Raw genomic sequence first — 16,888 nt, 5'->3', positions numbered from 1 at the left:
ATATCGTTTACAGTATGTACTGTACAGATACCTATGTACGGATTATTGATACGTCAGTGTTTAACGGACAGCTTGTTCAATCTCACGATATCCCAAGGACATCGTCGTTGTGCAAAGGTCATCAGCGACAGACCTTCACTATTGGAGCATCTACCTTCAATTGACCACCGTCAGCGCAGAGTGGGCATTGTTTACGGATCCGTAGGAGGTTGTCTTGAGTCGATTCGTCAAACTTCCCTTGGAAACCTACGCGGGTCCAAATTGCTGGTCAACCGACGCAAAGATGGAAGAAGCAAAACAGCGGAAACCGAGGGGAACGTCGGTCAAGGCGGATGGCCAACAACAACAGCAACAACAACAACAACAGAGAGCTCGGGTACCATTCCGGAGCTTCTCTCTCATGTATGGATACCTAACACTGGGTCTGGCCCTGTGCATGTGCGTTTATTTTTTTGGCAACCCCACCCTCGAGCTCCTCCGTGGGTGCCCCTCTTGTCCGACTCTCCTCCCGCAACAAATTCCTCAACCTCCTCTCTCTCTCTCCACACAACTTCCTCAACACCAGCCGATTCTCGAACCACCTGCAAAAGCTCAACAACCCGTCACCATGTCGACCACCGAGCGGACGTAAGTGTCTCTGCTTCGCTGAGCCAGGACTTTGCCCTTTTGCAGAGCGGCTACCCCTCCATTATTACCCCGCCATCTGCTCCTCCCAGATCAATTACCCCGCCATCTGGCCCGATCATGGATTGACACGACCACAGCTTCATTGCTATCAAGCCCGATGGCGTCCAGGTACGTCGCTTTGGTATGCATCTTGTTTTCTGACGACGTCAATCTAACTCGGCGCAATGCAGCGTGGCCTCGTTGGCAACATCATCAGCCGCTTCGAGGCTCGGGGGTAAGACCGGTCAAGTCTTGGAAGTCACAGTTCTTAGCGCTCACTCCAGAACACAGCTTCAAGCTCGTCGCTCTGAAGCTCGTCAAGCCCGGCAAGGAGCACCTCGAGAAGCACTGTGGGTTCCTGACCTCGGTTTCGTCAACTTCGAACTCCGACACTAACCCGGAACACAGATGCCGACCTGTCGTCTAAGCCCTTCTTCGCCGGCCTCGTCGAGTGTATGCCATCCAGCTCGCGACATATTGGGATCTTTACTCACACCTTACTCTATAGACATGAACAGCGGCCCCATCGTCGCTATGGTCTGGGAGGGTCTTGATGCCGTCAAGACCGGCCGCGGTACGGAAACCTTTCCAGCTTGCCCCATAATCCTAAGCTAACATTTTTTTTTTTTTTTTTGCAGCCATGCTCGGTGCCACCAACCCCCTCGCCTCTGCCCCGGGCACCATCCGCGGCGACTTCTCTCTCCAGACCGGCCGCAACGTCTGCCACGGATCTGACAGCGTGGAGAACGCCGAGAAGGAAATCGCTCTGTGGTTCAACAAGGAGGACCTCATCAGCTGGGAGTCTGCCCAGAAGGCTTGGATCTACGAGTAAATCCATACTGATCCAAAAAATTGATAACAACAATGAACGGCATAGTGGGTCGAGTCTGCTGTTAGGGCGCCGGGACTTGCGCAGGACGAGTCATCACACTACAGAGATCTGACTCTACCTCAATCCACAACATGTCCGTAACTACTGGTGGCACCTTGGCAGATTTTTCATCGGTGTGTGTGTTTGTGAACGTGGCTGTCTGCTTGAACGGATCGGGTTCTTCTCTTCACATGGATTTTTGACCCTTACTTGCCAAGTATACCCTGGAGCATGGGAGTTCTCTAGAGCAGTTTGGTCGAAGCAGTGGTTTCTTCATCATCTCTATTCTCTCTGCCTCTATAGTTCTCGCCGGGCTGGGCATTGGGAACTGGAACAATACTGTAGAGCCGTGGTCGTTCAGTTACAAGAGCACGAACATCGATTGAGAGAAGAAATAATTATGTGGGAGGCTCAGTCCTGGACTACTAATTACAATATGAACGCTTGAGTAGAATTCGACGTACAAAAGTCATTTCAAACTCGGTCTATATCATATCCAAATCAAAGCTAATTATCAGATTGGAGATAGTTATTGTTGTCAAGTTCATCTTGAAAGTGAGCAGTTAATTACAGATCAGTATTCTTCGCCCTCTCCTTCTCAGCATGGTCTTGGGAATCCTTCATTTCAAACACAATTCTACCTTTACCCCTATCTCCTTAATTCACAGAAGGAATGCATTCCTCTTTCTCTTTCCCATTTCTTTCTTTCTCACCTGATGTGAAATTAATCCTTACTTGTAAAACAGTTTCAAACAGCACACTTGCAAGGCCCAATCACATATTACAAATGAAGTTAAAAATAGACCATCTTTGAAGAATAATTATAGGTTGATATCATATAATAGATAGGCATAGGCAACTCTTACGCCTTTTCTATGCTCACACGACGTTGCTCATGGATCCTCGATTTGTTGATCGGCTCCTAGGCCGCCATGACCTCCGCTGTGTCGAGGACGCACTATCCATGCTTTGTCTCTTCTCGTTGCTGTCCTCCCCGCTGCTGCGTAGCCTGCGCTGCTCCTCGGCCTCCTCCTCTTCCTCCTCTCTCGGTGATTGCCTGATGGACGGCAGCCGGGATATGCTGTTATCCCTCCTCCGATTGTGGAACACGTCCTGGAAGTCGACCCCCGCCTCCACTACGGCGGCCCTGCTATTGCCCCGTTTGCGCACGGTCGCCGGGGCCGGGGCCCCAGCGTCGTGAGTGGTGCTCTGGTAACTGGGGGGCGGTTGGACCTGGGTCCAATACAGCGGCATGTCGCGCATGCCGCCCGGCTGGGCGAGGCGAGGCGTCTCGAGACCCATGTCGCGCATCTGGTGCATGAGCTCGACGGCAAACTTGTTATGCCTGTTGAGGCGGAGCAGCTCATTCTGGTAGTTGCTTTTGTGGAAGAAGATAATGTTCATGCTGATGCTGCTGACCTCGTCGATGGTCTGGACTTCAGAGATGATGCGAGGCGCGTAGTCGCGCTTGTTTTGGAGGCAAAACTGGAGCATCCGGGACTTAAGCTCCTCGATCTGGGCCTCGGTGGTCCCGAAGCGGAGCTTCAGGTTGATAGGGTCGGCGAGGCCCTGGCTACGCCGCTGGTTCAGGATGAAGAGCGTGTTGAGCACCGAGTTGGGCGCTTGCACCACGTGACCCTCCATTTTCTTGAACTCGGTATACAGGAGTGAGACCTCGAGGACGTAGTAGTCGTCGCCCATCATTGTCGAGCCTGTGTTTCCGTAGATGGTGACCCTGTCGCCGACGTCGAAGGGATGCTTGACGAAAACGAAGATGATGGACTACTCTCTCGATTAGCTACACGGATCATGTGTATATATCAGAGCAAACACTCACTTGGAGAAACTCCTGAGCCGTCGCCTGCAACAGCCATGACAGACCGAGAATGAAAGTCCCGGCCGAGGTCAGGGCTGCGGCTGCCGAATTCGAGATGATGCTGATGAACACGATAATGACAATGACCACGATGATGAACATGAAGACCTCGTCCAGCTTCTTGATGACTGAATCCAGGTCCTTGAGAGACGCCGCAATGGCCTTCTTCTCGAGGTGGATCTCGTTGCAGACCATTTCCAACTCCTCCATCGAGATGTCGCCGTTCAAGTCCTTGTCGAAGACGCTGAAACACCCCTCGGCGTCCTCCTGCGTGGGGAACGCGGGGAACAGGTCTTCGACCGTGATGGTCGACTTTCCCGGCTGGACAAAGGTGCGGTAGAAGACGCGCGCCAGCGTGTAGCTCGACTCGCTGTTGCGCAGCAGCTCAAGCACGACCTTGCGGGGGTGGTTGCCCTTGGGAAACTTGCGCCCGGTCAGGTCACCGGCCACGCGGTTGGCGGCATTCCCAACCTTACTCAAGACCTGGCGCGCGTTGTTCCGGATGTCCTTGAGCGGCGAGGAGTGCTGACCGGAGCCCCTTCTGCTAGACGGGGAAGCCCATGCCGGATCCTGCTCCTCGAGGCGAGTCTTTGCGTATGCGTACAGGCTGACGAGGTACTCGATGTGCGTGTGGTTCTCGCGGATGCGGTGGGAATAGGTGCGCAGGTGGAACGACGTGGCGATCCACTTGATCAAGATCTTTTCCACGAGGTTGAGCGTCGCGAGAACGAACAAAGCTATAATGATCTTGTAAACGACGTCGATCCAGGCGACGTAAGGGGTCTTGTTGTCCTCGCCGGGGCCAATGACGCGATGGTCTAGGATCGGATGGTACGACACCAGAACTGCCAGCAACCACAGGAACAGGGCGGTGGGAAACTCGAGCTGGCGGCCAATGTCCCTCCACTTCTTGTGGTTGGTGGACCCAACCGTGTCGGCAACGAAGGCGACGATAGGGGGGAGGATGGAGGAGATGATGCGGGCCGCCCAGAGGGTGAGCCAGACGACCTCGAGCCAGATTCCGAACCATAGGAGCTGGACGCCGCCGCGGCCTCCAACGGGGTGACCCTTGCGGTTGTAGGCAAAGAGGTCGAGGAGGACGGGGATCATAATGATGAGGCCGGGCGGGATAGCATAGAGAACGTAGCGGAAGATGCGGGGGAACTTCTTGAGCCAGCGCCAGAGCTTGGTGAGCCAGGTGGTCTTCGCGGGGCCGGCGGCGACGGCCGGTGTCGGGGCGTTGGTCGTGTTGAAGGCGTCCTCGATCCCTTCGTTGTGGCTCCTGGTGTTCGATCTGGGCCGCACTGAGCCGCGATCCCTGCGGTCCTCGGTCGAGACAACGCGCTCAGCACGGAGGAGCTCCAGGTCATCATGCAACCTGTTCGCGGCTTCCCTGGAATCGGACGGGCTTAGAGGTACCACGTCTGGCGCCAAGTGGTCAGGGTCAATCTTGGACTTGGTCAAGTCGTCGGCTTCGGCGCTCGGATCCGAGTACGACGGCATCTGAACGTGTAATGCCGGCCTCGAGGGCGGCGGCGGCGAGTCGGCGGATGAAGCCATGATGCAGCATGAGAAGGACGACTTGGTAGAGAGCCGGAGCGGTGCGAGAAGAAAAGGGAGGAGGCCATCTGCACACAGATGAAGGGTTCAACCTTTTTTTTTCCTTGTTCTTCATTTGTCTCGGCTCCGCGGGGTCTCATTGTTGCCGTTCGCGGTTCCTGGTTGCAGAGATCGGCACAGCGACCCACAAGTTGTTGTGGGACGAACGCATCTCGACCTACCCGGCACCCACTGTCCGGACTCAGGGTCGGTGGTGCTGGCTCCAGTCGGTAGCGAGATCATCGAGATGTTGCACAGCGGACCGTTCCATTGCAGCAACCGGTCGCGATCAGCGGCCCTGTTTCCCCAACAGTCTTTTTGTTTCCCCCGGGCTGATAACTCCATAGGGATTAGAAGAGAACCTTTGGGTCCGTGAACGGCAGCAAGGTGGACAGCCGAGAGGGCGTCTAGTGGCCAAACAAAAGCGTAAGGAAATTGTACTGTCGGTGGATGCTCCTCTATGAGAATGTAACTCGGCCTCGGCACGTTAATTCCGAGTTCTCGGTAAAATGGTTTTAGTCGGAGGTTCCGGAGCCATGAATCAGGGCAAAAGGCGGCCATCCAAGGACCATACAGTGGGTAACTGGTAGAACTTGTAATAGAAGCAAGTAATCCGTACAGAGTAATGAACTTTGCCAGACTCGCTCTGCGGTAAATGGTAGTGGTTGTGTTGGTGGGCTGCATGACGCCCACCCGCTATCGAATGTGCTTGGCTCACCTTTCAGTTCTTTCCCGCGTCTTTGCGACGTTCCTACCTACTTTCATTTGAAATTTGGGAAGAACGGAAGGCAGCAGGTCCATGAGCTCCAGTATGTTACATGGAGGTACTGTGATCATACTTATCCTTCTTTAGCCATGTCCACTACCTGCGCCTCTGTTATCTCAGCCGAGACTAGGTACTTTAAAGATATTTCAGTCCTCCTTCAGTTCTCCCTTGAATTTGTTTGCCAAAATGTGGTGCTGCGAAAATTCCCCTGAGCAGTTGCATACGTGATGACGTCATGATGTAGTCTATAACCCGTATATACGGAATACATACATACATACATACAGCTTGGCGCTAATCTTCGGTCGTCTCTCTCTAGCAATTCGTGCAAGTCATATTCTCGCCGAGCCTTATAACAAGAAGGTAACTACTACCGAGAACAGAGTATATACAAACCTTAAGTATTACACTATATGAGCATGTACGTAGTAGCCAGTCGCTATAAAAGATTGTGGTAACATTTATATAGCCTGAGATACTATAAGACGATTTCATAAGTCATAAGAGAGCTAAAGAGATAAGTTAGCCTTACCAGGCTCTGATAAAGCTCTGATAAAATCTTACTATTAAGCATTGATTTCTAAAGATCTTGCTCTCTTATCTACTGTTACACTGCTTGCCTCTTGTATACTTTATAATACCCTCTTGCCAAGCCCGCAAGCAAATAAGGTCTAAACTACGCACTGTATGTACAAGACAGAGAACACCTCTTAGTATGCTTCACTTTAGACATAACGCGCTAGCCTAAGTTGGTATGGTAGAGAAACACAAACAGTCACGTTTGAGATGGGTACTTAAGTACATTTTGAAACCGAGGCGGTTGCTGCTTTCTTAGTATACCTTTGGTTTGTTTCGAATGCCCGCATCATCTTGCCAAAGGCTTCTTGGTGTGCAGCAATGAGTGAAACTGGCAAATCCTTTAATTAGTAAAGTATCCTGGTAGTTACACTACACTACGCAAATAGCATGCTGATGAGATCTCCATAGCCACGTGGGTCTTGCTGAACCCTCTCGCACAATGTCTTACTATGTACGGATTAGTGTAGACCGACACAGGCCAGAGCGGGGCTTGACGCGAGACCCCAGAATGGCGACCTCAGCGAGGGTAAGGTGTGGGGTGGTGCTATTGTGAATTTATGCGGCACCCGAACACGGCAGGCACTGTCGCATTGCGCGGGATGGCACGCTCCAGCCCCACTTCACCCAACGCGCCTCATCACATTTCCCACTCATTGGGCGGGCATTACAAGTAGAGTCTGACAACGGAAAGCGCAAAGGGAAGGAACCTAGCTGCTCTACACCCTATATATACTTGTCACATTTCTGATCTAATAACACTGTTCCAGCACCCTACTAATCAATCATTCATTCCATTAAGCTGCTTCATCGAGCACCGCAAACGCAGCCGTATACGGACACACCAGGACGGGAAGCTTCCCCACCCTAGCTATTTGTGGATTTGCCATGGTCACGCCAGTCGCTCCGGAATCCTGCAAGTCTCTAAGTTGGGCACTTCTTTTTCACCATCGCGCCCAGAGCCTAAACCTGGAGGGCCCAACGTGTTGAGATGCGCCGCGCCCTTGATTGGCCCTCCCAATGGGGCGCTCAGCCGCACTTATCTGCTTCAAGCCAAGCGTGTTGTTCCAGGGTTGCCGCTACGGACAATGGCGAACCCCGGTAATTACTGGCACCGTTCCTTTCGGGAGCTGAGGCCCTAGTGCGCGGTGCTGAATTGCGCCGCTCCTTACTGCATTCGACCCTGCTGACTCCCCAGGGTGCTTCCTGTTCGGAGTTTGTTGCGACACGCGACGGCAGTCTCTTGTCCTGTGTTGAGAGAACGAACGACACCACCTTGAGCGTTTCGGGTTCTTTCGATCTTTCGCTCTCTCGCCTATCTCCTGCGCGGGGCTGCCTACCTACCTTGATGTAGCTCTGGTTCTGGAACCTGATTAGCACCAGAACCACTTTGTTGTTTTGACGTCGTATCTCTGTGTACGGACGTGCCTCCCAGTCGCGGGGGCCCAGCATATTCCAGCCGCGCGTCTTCTGGTGCATCTGGCGCAGCAGCCAAGCCCGGTTCGAGAATGACTGGGCTTCCGGAGAACTGGGAGTGGGACTACGATGGCAGGCGTTGGTTCTACCGCTACAAGCCCACCGGCCTGATCCAGTACACTTTTCCCAAGCCTGGCGACGAGTTCCCCGAGTTCATCTGCGACACGGAGGAGCCTCTTGACCTGGATCCCGAGGAGAAACTCGTCAGCCAGCAACAGATCAAGAGAAGGAGCACCTTGAGTGAGTCTCAGGCGAATCAGAAGACCGCCACAACTGCCCAAAGAGACCGCTGCTCTTCCAACGCCGTCTCCGACTCAGACGATGGCGACGGCCCCTTTTGGCTTCAGCCGGATGGACTCATGTATATGGGCCCCGGCGCGTACAACGATATCAGCCTCCTGCAGGAGGAGGGGGAGGGGGAGGAGCGCGGGCAGAGCGAGGGCAAGACGGACGATAAGCAGGATGTTGCTAGCCAGACAGCTACTCCCCCCGTCAGCTCTGCCGCCGCCACAGCGACTGCCATGACCGCCTCTAAGGTGACGGCCGGGGAAGATGCAGCGCAACCACCACGGTCCCATGCATCGCCAACGGCGAGCGCAGACAACACTCCGCACCTTGTCAACAGCCTGCCCGCCACAACCACCCCGGAGCTCGACAGCGTCCCGGTCACCATCGCGCCCACTGAGCAACAACCAGCCGAGAGTGCCGTACAGCCAGCCCAGCTGCCCGAAATTCCGCTTCTGGACGGTCGGGAAGTCCCATATGACCCGACTGGTATTGTGGCTGAACTCGCCAGCGAGTCTACCGCTCAGTGTGCTGAAGAGATCAATCCGGCTCCTGTCGAGTTGCCGAGCAACGAAACGATGATGGTCAACGCGGGGCCTGGGCCTGCGTCCTACGTCAATGCCTTTCATCTGGCCCCTGTTGAACTCCCCTCTAACGAGATTACCCCCGCGCGAGCACCAAGAAGTAGCGCCATCAAACAGCAAACGCTGCAGCAGGAGGAACAAGTACAGCAGCAGAACACACAGCAAGCAGCTCAGCACCTCCCCAGCCGACCATACATGCCTCTTCGGCAGAACTCGCTACCCCAGATGACAACCACTCGGATTTCGAATCGTGTGCCAACTTCGACGCCAGGGAAATATCAGCCGTATAACCCGACCAAGCATGCCGTTCTTGGGGCGGCCACCGCTATCCGGCAGCCGAGCGTCGAAGCCCAGACCAGCCAGCTGGTTGGTGACAACAAGAGGCACTCTCTATCTGGGCCTGTCCTGTGGCAAACTCAACCGTCGAACATTCCTCCTACGCTGCATCCGGATGCTGTACAATCTTCGGGTGCGTCGAGCAATGGGGCGCAACCCACATTTCCCAGTGCTCGACCGCGTTTCGAAAGCACATCTGGCATTCCCGCCGCCGAAACTCCCAGCGGCCTCACACATGTTCCGTCCGTCCTCAAGCCCGCCCGCGGACGTCCAATCATCCGTACTCAATCCCCTCCACAGAGTCAGGGGGTCAGCCCTGCTCGGATTCACCAGGCCTATAAGCCATCCCGCGACCTACAGCGAGAGATTGAGGACACAGTACAACTTCTATCCAAGACGGGCTACGGCCAGGAGACGGCGATCCCAGAGGCGTCCGGATCGGCAAGACCGCAGCCTTCTAGAACAAGCACTTTGCCGGCCTATCTCCCTGCACTTCCATACATGGGTGCCCGCCCGCATCTTCCGCACTCGGCCACAAGCGAGCCGGTGACCCTTCAGAGCCCCGATGCTCAACAACCAGCTCCTCATGAAATCACCAGCGCTGTATCCTCGGGAGCAACTGGGGTCCCTATTTCCTTCGAATGTGCTACACCTCTATCACCCTCAAACTCAGCCGTGCCACCACCGCTGAGGCTGTCTCGCAAATCGCCGCCACTGGGAACTGATGCTCCCACCATCACCTCCCCTCCCTCCATCGCTTCCCCTCCAACCATCACTTCCCCGCCGGTAATTGCCAGTTCTGTTGTTGCAGCGGGTGCTACGGACAAGGGGGGAGGGCCTTGCGAGCAGCCTGGCGCTACAGTTCAGGTCGACATCCCGGTCAGTTCGGGACAGCCTCATTTCACGAGCTCTCCAGGGCTCAGGCAGGATACCGATCAGGTGGCCGCATCGGCTACACAGCCGAGCCGCTTCCCAAAAACGTCTTCTGAGCAAGTGGCTTCCAGCGGAGGCGGCGCCGTGACGGAGTCCACCAGTTCGCCTGCCCCTCGGGCCGCCGTACCGACTCAACCAACTGTCCCGCAATCTGCGACTAGCGACCACGACCATCAGCCCCCGCCGCAGCCGAATGCGACCTTGCCGACGGATGAGAACACAGAAGGTCAAATCTCGCCTCCGCCAGCTGCGTCACCTGCTCCCCCTTCGGGTTCGGTTCACGCGTCAGACAATTTCGCCAGTAAGCCCGGCTCGCAACAAGCAGCGGCTCCCGTAGCACCATCTGCGACGCCTCGGCCACCTAGCCCCCGGACCCCAAGTCCTGTCTCGCGAGCTTCATCGCCCTCGACTCGTTCCAACACGTCAAGGGGCCTTCCATCAGTCACAGCCTCGCCAGACCAGAACAGCGACCAAGCCCCGGTAGTTGGAGGTGGCACATGCACAAAGGCCCCGTTGCCTCCAGCCCCTTCTGATAAGTCGGTCCTAAGTTCGACCTCCGAGGAATGTGCAATTCCCCCCGGCCACCATCCGCTTGCTTCCCACCCCGTCAGTGTTCTTGCTCGGTCACCTCCGCCGGAGTCCGGACCGTCCGATGCTTCGAAAGTTGCTCCTACAGTTTCACCCGAGGGTGCAGCTATTGTCAAGGCTCGGACCGATGCATCATCTCCATCGTTGGTACAAAACCAAGGGCAGAAGACGGCTCAGTCGACCGGGCCACAGGCACCGACAACTTCCGTCAACACACAGCATGCTAAGCCACCGGCTGGTCAAGCGGCGCCGGCGCAGTCAAACCAGGGGTTAGCTGACTCGATGTCTCTCGGTCCAAACCAAGCATCCCAACACACGCCCGGGAGAGCATTCTCGCAACCAGGCGTCTTGCAGTCAGGTCCGCCACCTCATCCTGGAACCCCTGGAACCCTTGGAACCCCTGGAACCGCACCTCCCCAAATGCCGGCGGTGTTTCCTCCACCGGCGATGCCTTCGGGGATGCCACCGCAGCATCGATATCCGTTCCAGCCGGGCACGCCTTTGCAGCCAGGCGTGCAGCACCAACCCGTACCGCCCCACACAATGCAGCCAAAGCCAAGCCAAGTCCCGGGCGGCCAATACGTCATGCAGCAACCCCAACCCGCCCCGCCAGTCAAGGAAGAAAAAGGCTGGTTCGGCCGGCTATGGAGAAGCGACAGCGTCAGGAAGCAAACCTCGGCGAACCAAACGAGCAAGCAACAGAAGGTGCCCGCACAACAACAGGTGTCCCCGATGTTTCCTCCTCAGCTACAACCCATTCAGCCCACACCCGCGCCTCAGTTTGCACCTCAGGCGGCCCACGTACCGCCGCACTTTTTGGTGATGCAGCCTGGGCAGCAAGCTCAGCAGGTTCCTATCATGCAGCCGCAACAGCAACAACAACAACAACAGCAGCAACAACAGCAACAGCAGCAGCCCCTAATGTGGAAGGCCAACACTGGAAGGGATCCCAATCCTCGCTTTCCGGCCCCACACCGCAACCCGAACCAGTCGTTCATGCCCCCGCCTGATGTGATGCAATCGATCAGGAAGCAGGACCTGCGGCTTCAGCAGCCGAGCCATGTGCAAAGCCCGAGTCCAGGCCAGGGGCAGGGGCAAGCTCTCCCCCGTTTGGATGCGGCCACTCACGGGGGGAGCTCTCAGGGAGCAAGTGAGGAGGTAAAGGCGGCGAATAATAAGACCGCAGTTGCCTCTGCGGCCGTTAAAAGTGAGCATGAAGAGAAGGCAAGCGGGTGGGGAAAGACGAACGGCGGTGTTTCTTCTTCGGAGTATGATGGTTCCGGATGGGGGGACGAAGAAGACGGGCAATACTGAGAGGGGAGGGGCTCAGAGTCTATTTGCGCCAAGGATGAAACGAGGCCGGCAGATCTTTCTGGACCGCCGCACTTTCCGGAATGGTTTCACCATATCCAGCGCCGGAGCAGGCAGTGGCGATGGATAGGCGGGTCATCTTACTTGTGGGAGGTGATTGGCCCCGAGGATCTCTCTCGAGCTAAGCAGACTGTAAGAACCGTTATAAGATACCACCGATCGTGTTTTACTTATGAAATATCGTTTGAGATATCGTTCTTCCTATGGGAGACTGTCGATGCGACACCTTGTGCCGCCTCATTTTTGGATGGAATTAAGGGCGAATTCTGTCGCTAGCGAGTGTGATTTCCGTACGAGGCCAGCGTAAATCTGACACCAGTTTCGAATCCGCGCACCATGGGCTACCTACCTATAGGTTTTATCAATTCTCTACATTATGCCAAGGCACTTGAAATGTCTCCGCCTCCCGTGGACAGGAAACAGGGTACTCCGTAGGCACCTACACAGTGGGCACAGTGGGTCAAAAGATCTGCTCGACTTCGCCAAGATAACCCCCACAGGAGCTTAAACTGTGGGCCTTGAACCCCACCAACTGTTGTGCTTGGCTCGCCATTTTTTTCCCAGCCAAAACCGTTTCTGAGGCGCGACGGACCAGAACCAGGAGTCCTCCTCAGGCCGCCGACTGAGGATGTGCATTGGCGAATCCTCGGCCCCTGTTGTAGTTCCGGTCATGGCGTCAACTACGAGCAACGTGTCGCCATTCTTGGACCCGGGGCCACGGACAAAGGCCAACTCGCTCGCAATTCTCCAACTTTCGCGCGACAATCTCCTGCCCGTCTACCTGCAGCCGCCGACCGGAGAGCACGATGGCTACGCCGAGGGCGCCGTCGTCAACACCCGCTACGGCTCCTTCCCCCACTCCACCATGTTGGACGTCCCCTGGGGTTCGCAGATTCGGGCCTCCAAGGTAGACACGGGATCGCGGGGCCGCAAGAGGAAGCGCGACGCCGCCGACGACGACGACGACGCCGGCAGGGAGACCACGGGGACTGGCCAGAGGGAGAAGGAGGAATCGCCCGCTGTCGCCGCTGTCGCAACGAACGAAAACGGCACCGCCGCTGCCGCCGTCAAGAAGGCCGTGGCCGACACCAGCGGCTTCATCCACATCCTGCCTCCGACCCCCGAGCTCTGGACGAGCAGCCTGCCCCACCGGACCCAGGTCGTTTACACCCCCGATTACAGCTACATCCTGCACAGGATACGCGCGAGACCCGGGTCGGTCCTGATCGAGGCCGGCGCCGGCAGCGGGAGCTTTACCCACGCGGCAGTGCGGGCCGTGTACAACGGCTATCCGACTGCCGAGGGGCAGCGCAAGGGCAAGGTCTACAGCTTCGAGTTTCACGAGCAGCGCTACCACAAGATGAAGAAGGAGCTCTCGGACCACGGCCTGGATCGCCTCGTCCACCTGACCCACCGCGACGTCTACAACGGCGGCTTCTTGGTCGACGGCAAGAGCCCCGAGGCCGACGCCGTCTTCCTCGACCTCCCCGCCCCTTGGGAAGCCCTCCCGCACCTCTCCCGACGGAAACCCCACCGGCCGTCCTGCTCCTCCTCCTCCTCCTCCTCCTCCTCCTCCTCCTCCTCGTCGTCGTCGTCGTCGTCGTCGCCGCCGCCCGACGCGGACGGCGCCGCCGCCGGGGACGATCAGGCGGCCGGCTGGGTGTCGCCGCTGAACCCCCGGAAGAGCGTGCACATATGCACCTTCTCGCCGTGCATCGAGCAGGTGACGCGCACCGTGTCGGCGATGCGCCGGCTCGGCTGGGTCGACATCGACATGGTGGAGATCGCCAACCGGAGGCTGCACACGTCGCGCGAGCGCGTCGGCCTGAACCTCAACTTCGACCGCGGCGTCAACAACTCGGCCCGCGACGTCGAGGAGGCCCTGGCCAGGCTGACCGAGATCGAGGCGCGCACCCGCGAGCACGCGGCCAAGCCGAGGGCGGCGTCGGCCGACGCCGACGAGGACATGGACTCGGCCGACGACGGCGACGGCGACGGCAACGGCGGAAGCGGGCCGGTCAATAACAACAACGGCGGCCAGGCCCCCTCCGCCGCCGAGGCGACGTCCCCCACCGGGACCACGCCCCCCTGGATGGAGGGCCGTCTGATCACGCGCGGCGAGCCCGAGATCAAGACGCACACGTCGTACCTGGTCTTCGCCGTCCTGCCCATGGAGTGGACCGCCGAGGACGAGGCCGCGGCCGCGGCCAAGTACCCCGTGGGCAAAGAACAGAAGGTGATTGGCGCCGTGGACAAGCTCGCCAGGAAACAGGAGCGGCGGGAGCAGCTGCAAAAGGTGCAGGGAACGGGTGGGAGAAAGGCGCGGAGGAAGGAGAGGGACGAGAAGCTGGGCGAGATGGCCGCGTGAAAGACGCACGCGCGAGCCGGCGCGGGGGGACGTCACGGTTTGGGTAAACTACTCTTACCGTCCTGTTATTGCGTCGTTGGTGGGTTCGTTGGACACACACAGCAACCCCCATAGGTACATACCACGGAGCAAATATACCCGAAACGTCGCTATTCGACGTCTGTATGACTCATTGTGGGATAGAGTCTGTTAGTATAGGGTAGGAGATCCTGGCCTGAACCGTTCAATTCGTTCAAGTCTCTGTGCACCCGGCGACTCAATCGGCCTCAAAGGCTCGGGCGTGTCATGTGTCGTACGATGAATCAGTGCACGTCGGAAGAGAGTGCAATGTCAATCCCGACAACACCCGAATTCCTTGCGGAGCGTTGGTTTCCGAAGACATGGCCTTTATTAGGACTTTGCAAAGCCGAACTCAGCCAACAGCAGGGTTCTGTGAGCGGCGGCAAGTTCCCTTTGCTCTCTCCGGTAATAAAGGTGGTTAGCGATGCGTGCATTCCGAAGGACTCAACCCCTTGTGTTTCAACATTTTCTATATTTTGCCATCTCATGATCTTGGCTCCCCCCCCTGTCTCGCGATTCTCAGAAAGTGACGATCCATGTAACACTTGTAGTTTTGCCGAGGGGACCTCAGGTCTGAGGATGAACAGTCTGCTTGTTTGGAAGCAACCTCTATCGTAAGGGGACAGGTCTTGATGTGTCATCACGCCTTCCCCTCTTTGTACAACTGCGTATAGCTTGCCTCCAGTCTTGTCACATGTGTCAGCACAAAGAGTCCTTAAACAGGAAATGACCGGGTTTCTATAACAGATCAGGCCATCAAGCCGGGACAATGGCACTTGGAGCAGCAACAAAAAGAGCATACCTCATCCTCAGATGCTCATCCGCCGTCATCACCTTACGCTCGGCATATGGATTCCCCTCCGCCAGGCCTCCCTTGTACTCCTTCACCCGCTCGCTCGGCACGGGACCCAACTCGGTCCCGCCAAAGGGATGGCAGAAGTACGCGATCGAGTACCGCGGCCCGTGGTCCGCCTCCCCTTCCAGCCCGGCCGGGGAGTCCCCGGAGGGGAAGACGACGCGGTGGACGGTGCTCCGCAGCAGGCCGTTCGTCCAGTACGATAGCAGGTCGCCGATGTTCATCAGGATGGGCGGGGCCGGGTCGTCCTCGGTGCCGGGCGGGACGACGGGGACGGGAGACCAGGTCTTGCCGTCGCGCAGCAGGATCTCGAGTCCGGGCTGGCCGCGCAGGCGGAAGAGCAGGGTCAGCGAGCCGTAGTCGGAGTGGGCTCCGGCGCGGACGTCGTCGGCCCCGGGGGCGAGCTCGGTGATGGCGCTGCGCGGGGGGTAGCGCAGGAAGCGCAGGATGCTACCCGAGGGCCCGCGGGAGCGAAGGTGGGCCGAGGTGAAGAAGTCCGGGGGCGAGACGCCCAGGCCGATACCGAGGAGGGTATTGAGCTTGAGCGAGAGGGCGTTGCAGAGGTCGCGGAAGGCGCTGATCTGGGCCTCGTCGGGCGCGATGGTGGGCGGGATAGGCTGCTGCGCTTTCCCGTCGACGAACTCGCCAAAGTTGAACGCCCTGACGTTGCTGCGTGAACAGGGAGGGTCCCGTAACGCGTTTAGTGGCAGCACCACAGGTCTACTACTCACTCCTTGAAGTCGCCTATCTAGGGAGAGAGTCAGAGGCGCTCGCGAGATAAGACGGGGACAGGAGGCTGGCCAGCTACAACTTACACGCTGGTTCGCCGGATCAAGCGTTTCGTAGTTCATGGCCGACCACTGAGTTCATCCAAAACGTCAATATTGCCCTGTGAGATTACAATACAACCTTCCGTGGTAAATCGCGTACACCGCGGTTGTTCTTCTGGATCGTGCATGCTTGCTTCTCGCTCAGGGGCGCGTCGAAGAGCTTCTTGGACTGTGCAGTCGTCAGCGCAAATAGGATGGCGCCAACCATGTTATGCATGAAAAGAATGTGGGCCAGATACCACCGCAAATGCTCCATCTATCGCCTCGACCGGTATGTCCTTGCCAGTATTTCTGATGTAAACGAAGCCATGTTCGATGGCGGCCTCAACCAGGTCCTTGGCGACCTGAGTCTGGTCGTCACCCGAGAGGTCAATGACGGGAATCTTTGCTGCTGTCGCCATTCTCAACTTGCTGCCGTTCTTAGATGTGGTGCCCGGAATCTAGACAAGCACAGGACGGGTTGAAAAAGGTTATTCGCGGCAGTGACTGCTTAATCTACCGAGTACAGATAGCGCTCAGTACAGATAGCGCTCCCCGCTTCACGGTGAGGAGTCAACCGAGCTGCCAAGCCGAGACAAGATGGGCAATAAGTTGGGGAGCGAAGATAGGACAAGAAGATGGGGTTTACAGAAGTGCGGGAAACATTTCGAGATCGAGTCAGTTGTTAGTAAAGTACAATTAAATAACTTGGAAAGGCCTCTCATTGGAGCAGTAGCGGCTAGGTTAGATGTGTAGCAGATTGCTTGAGATGATTGTCTGAGACTGCTCATGGAGAAAGCTGGATTTCTATGAAACAGCGAACCTCACAGGAGAAATATACCGGTCCTGCCACAGTGGAAGGTACAGT

The 16,888-nt window shown here is 56.9% G+C and overlaps 5 protein-coding genes across 5 annotated transcripts; 3 read left to right on the top strand and 2 right to left on the bottom strand.

The window, feature by feature from the left end:
• The first annotated feature begins 46 nt into the window (after positions 1-46).
• MYCTH_2301051 (uncharacterized protein) lies at positions 47-2,044 on the top strand. Its single transcript, XM_003661491.1, has 7 exons — positions 47-627; positions 765-795; positions 858-901; positions 958-1,016; positions 1,075-1,119; positions 1,175-1,240; positions 1,305-2,044. Exons 1-7 carry the CDS (start codon positions 608-610, stop codon positions 1,496-1,498), a joined length of 459 nt encoding a protein of 152 aa, XP_003661539.1. The 5' UTR covers positions 47-607; the 3' UTR covers positions 1,499-2,044.
• A 227-nt stretch (positions 2,045-2,271) lies between these two features.
• MYCTH_2301048 (uncharacterized protein) lies at positions 2,272-5,250 on the bottom strand. The gene is made up of 2 exons (XM_003661490.1): positions 3,375-5,250; positions 2,272-3,319 (listed from the first exon to the last, which is right to left on the bottom strand). Exons 1-2 carry the CDS (start codon positions 4,971-4,973, stop codon positions 2,417-2,419), a joined length of 2,502 nt encoding a protein of 833 aa, XP_003661538.1. The 5' UTR covers positions 4,974-5,250; the 3' UTR covers positions 2,272-2,416.
• A 5,983-nt stretch (positions 5,251-11,233) lies between these two features.
• On the top strand, positions 11,234-12,016 carry MYCTH_2314576 (uncharacterized protein). Its single transcript, XM_003661489.1, has one exon. The coding sequence runs from the start codon at positions 11,289-11,291 to the stop codon at positions 11,868-11,870; it is 582 nt and encodes a 193-aa protein (XP_003661537.1). The 5' UTR covers positions 11,234-11,288; the 3' UTR covers positions 11,871-12,016.
• Positions 12,017-12,424: 408 nt separating this feature from the next.
• Positions 12,425-14,611, top strand: MYCTH_2301045 (uncharacterized protein). Its single transcript, XM_003661488.1, has one exon. It carries the CDS (start codon positions 12,598-12,600, stop codon positions 14,293-14,295), a length of 1,698 nt encoding a protein of 565 aa, XP_003661536.1. The 5' UTR covers positions 12,425-12,597; the 3' UTR covers positions 14,296-14,611.
• A 21-nt stretch (positions 14,612-14,632) lies between these two features.
• Positions 14,633-16,799, bottom strand: MYCTH_2301039 (uncharacterized protein). Its single transcript, XM_003661487.1, has 6 exons — positions 16,281-16,799; positions 16,142-16,210; positions 16,027-16,071; positions 15,943-15,959; positions 15,158-15,871; positions 14,633-15,041 (listed from the first exon to the last, which is right to left on the bottom strand). Exons 1-6 carry the CDS (start codon positions 16,440-16,442, stop codon positions 14,996-14,998), a joined length of 1,053 nt encoding a protein of 350 aa, XP_003661535.1. The 5' UTR covers positions 16,443-16,799; the 3' UTR covers positions 14,633-14,995.
• Positions 16,800-16,888: the final 89 nt, after the last annotated feature.

Source organism: Thermothelomyces thermophilus, chromosome 2 (genome assembly GCF_000226095.1).
Source record: "Thermothelomyces thermophilus ATCC 42464 chromosome 2, complete sequence".
NCBI lineage: Eukaryota > Fungi > Ascomycota > Sordariomycetes > Sordariales > Chaetomiaceae > Thermothelomyces > Thermothelomyces thermophilus.
This window is presented reverse-complemented; position numbering and strand designations above follow the sequence as displayed.

Excerpts from the sequence above, each read along its gene's own strand:
- MYCTH_2301051 (XM_003661491.1), top strand. The coding sequence starts at position 608 with ATGTCGACCACCGAGCGGAC. Across the intron at positions 628-764 it reads ATGTCGACCACCGAGCGGAC|CTTCATTGCTATCAAGCCCG; the intron begins GTAAGTGTCTCT and ends ACACGACCACAG. Across the intron at positions 1,017-1,074 it reads GGAGCACCTCGAGAAGCACT|ATGCCGACCTGTCGTCTAAG; the intron begins GTGGGTTCCTGA and ends CCCGGAACACAG.
- MYCTH_2314576 (XM_003661489.1), top strand. The coding sequence starts at position 11,289 with ATGTTTCCTCCTCAGCTACAACCCATTCAGCCCACACCCGCGCCTCAG.
- MYCTH_2301048 (XM_003661490.1), bottom strand. The coding sequence starts at position 4,973 with ATGGCTTCATCCGCCGACTCGCCGCCGCCGCCCTCGAGGCCGGCATTA. Across the intron at positions 3,320-3,374 it reads CGGCTCAGGAGTTTCTCCAA|TCCATCATCTTCGTTTTCGT; the intron begins GTGAGTGTTTGC and ends TCGAGAGAGTAG.
- MYCTH_2301039 (XM_003661487.1), bottom strand. The coding sequence starts at position 16,442 with ATGGCGACAGCAGCAAAGATTCCCGTCATTGACCTCTCGGGTGACGAC. Across the intron at positions 16,211-16,280 it reads TAGATGGAGCATTTGCGGTG|TCCAAGAAGCTCTTCGACGC; the intron begins GTATCTGGCCCA and ends ACGACTGCACAG. Across the intron at positions 15,042-15,157 it reads GATGAGCATCTGAGGATGAG|ACTGGAGGCAAGCTATACGC; the intron begins GTATGCTCTTTT and ends ACATGTGACAAG.
- MYCTH_2301045 (XM_003661488.1), top strand. The coding sequence starts at position 12,598 with ATGGCGTCAACTACGAGCAACGTGTCGCCATTCTTGGACCCGGGGCCA.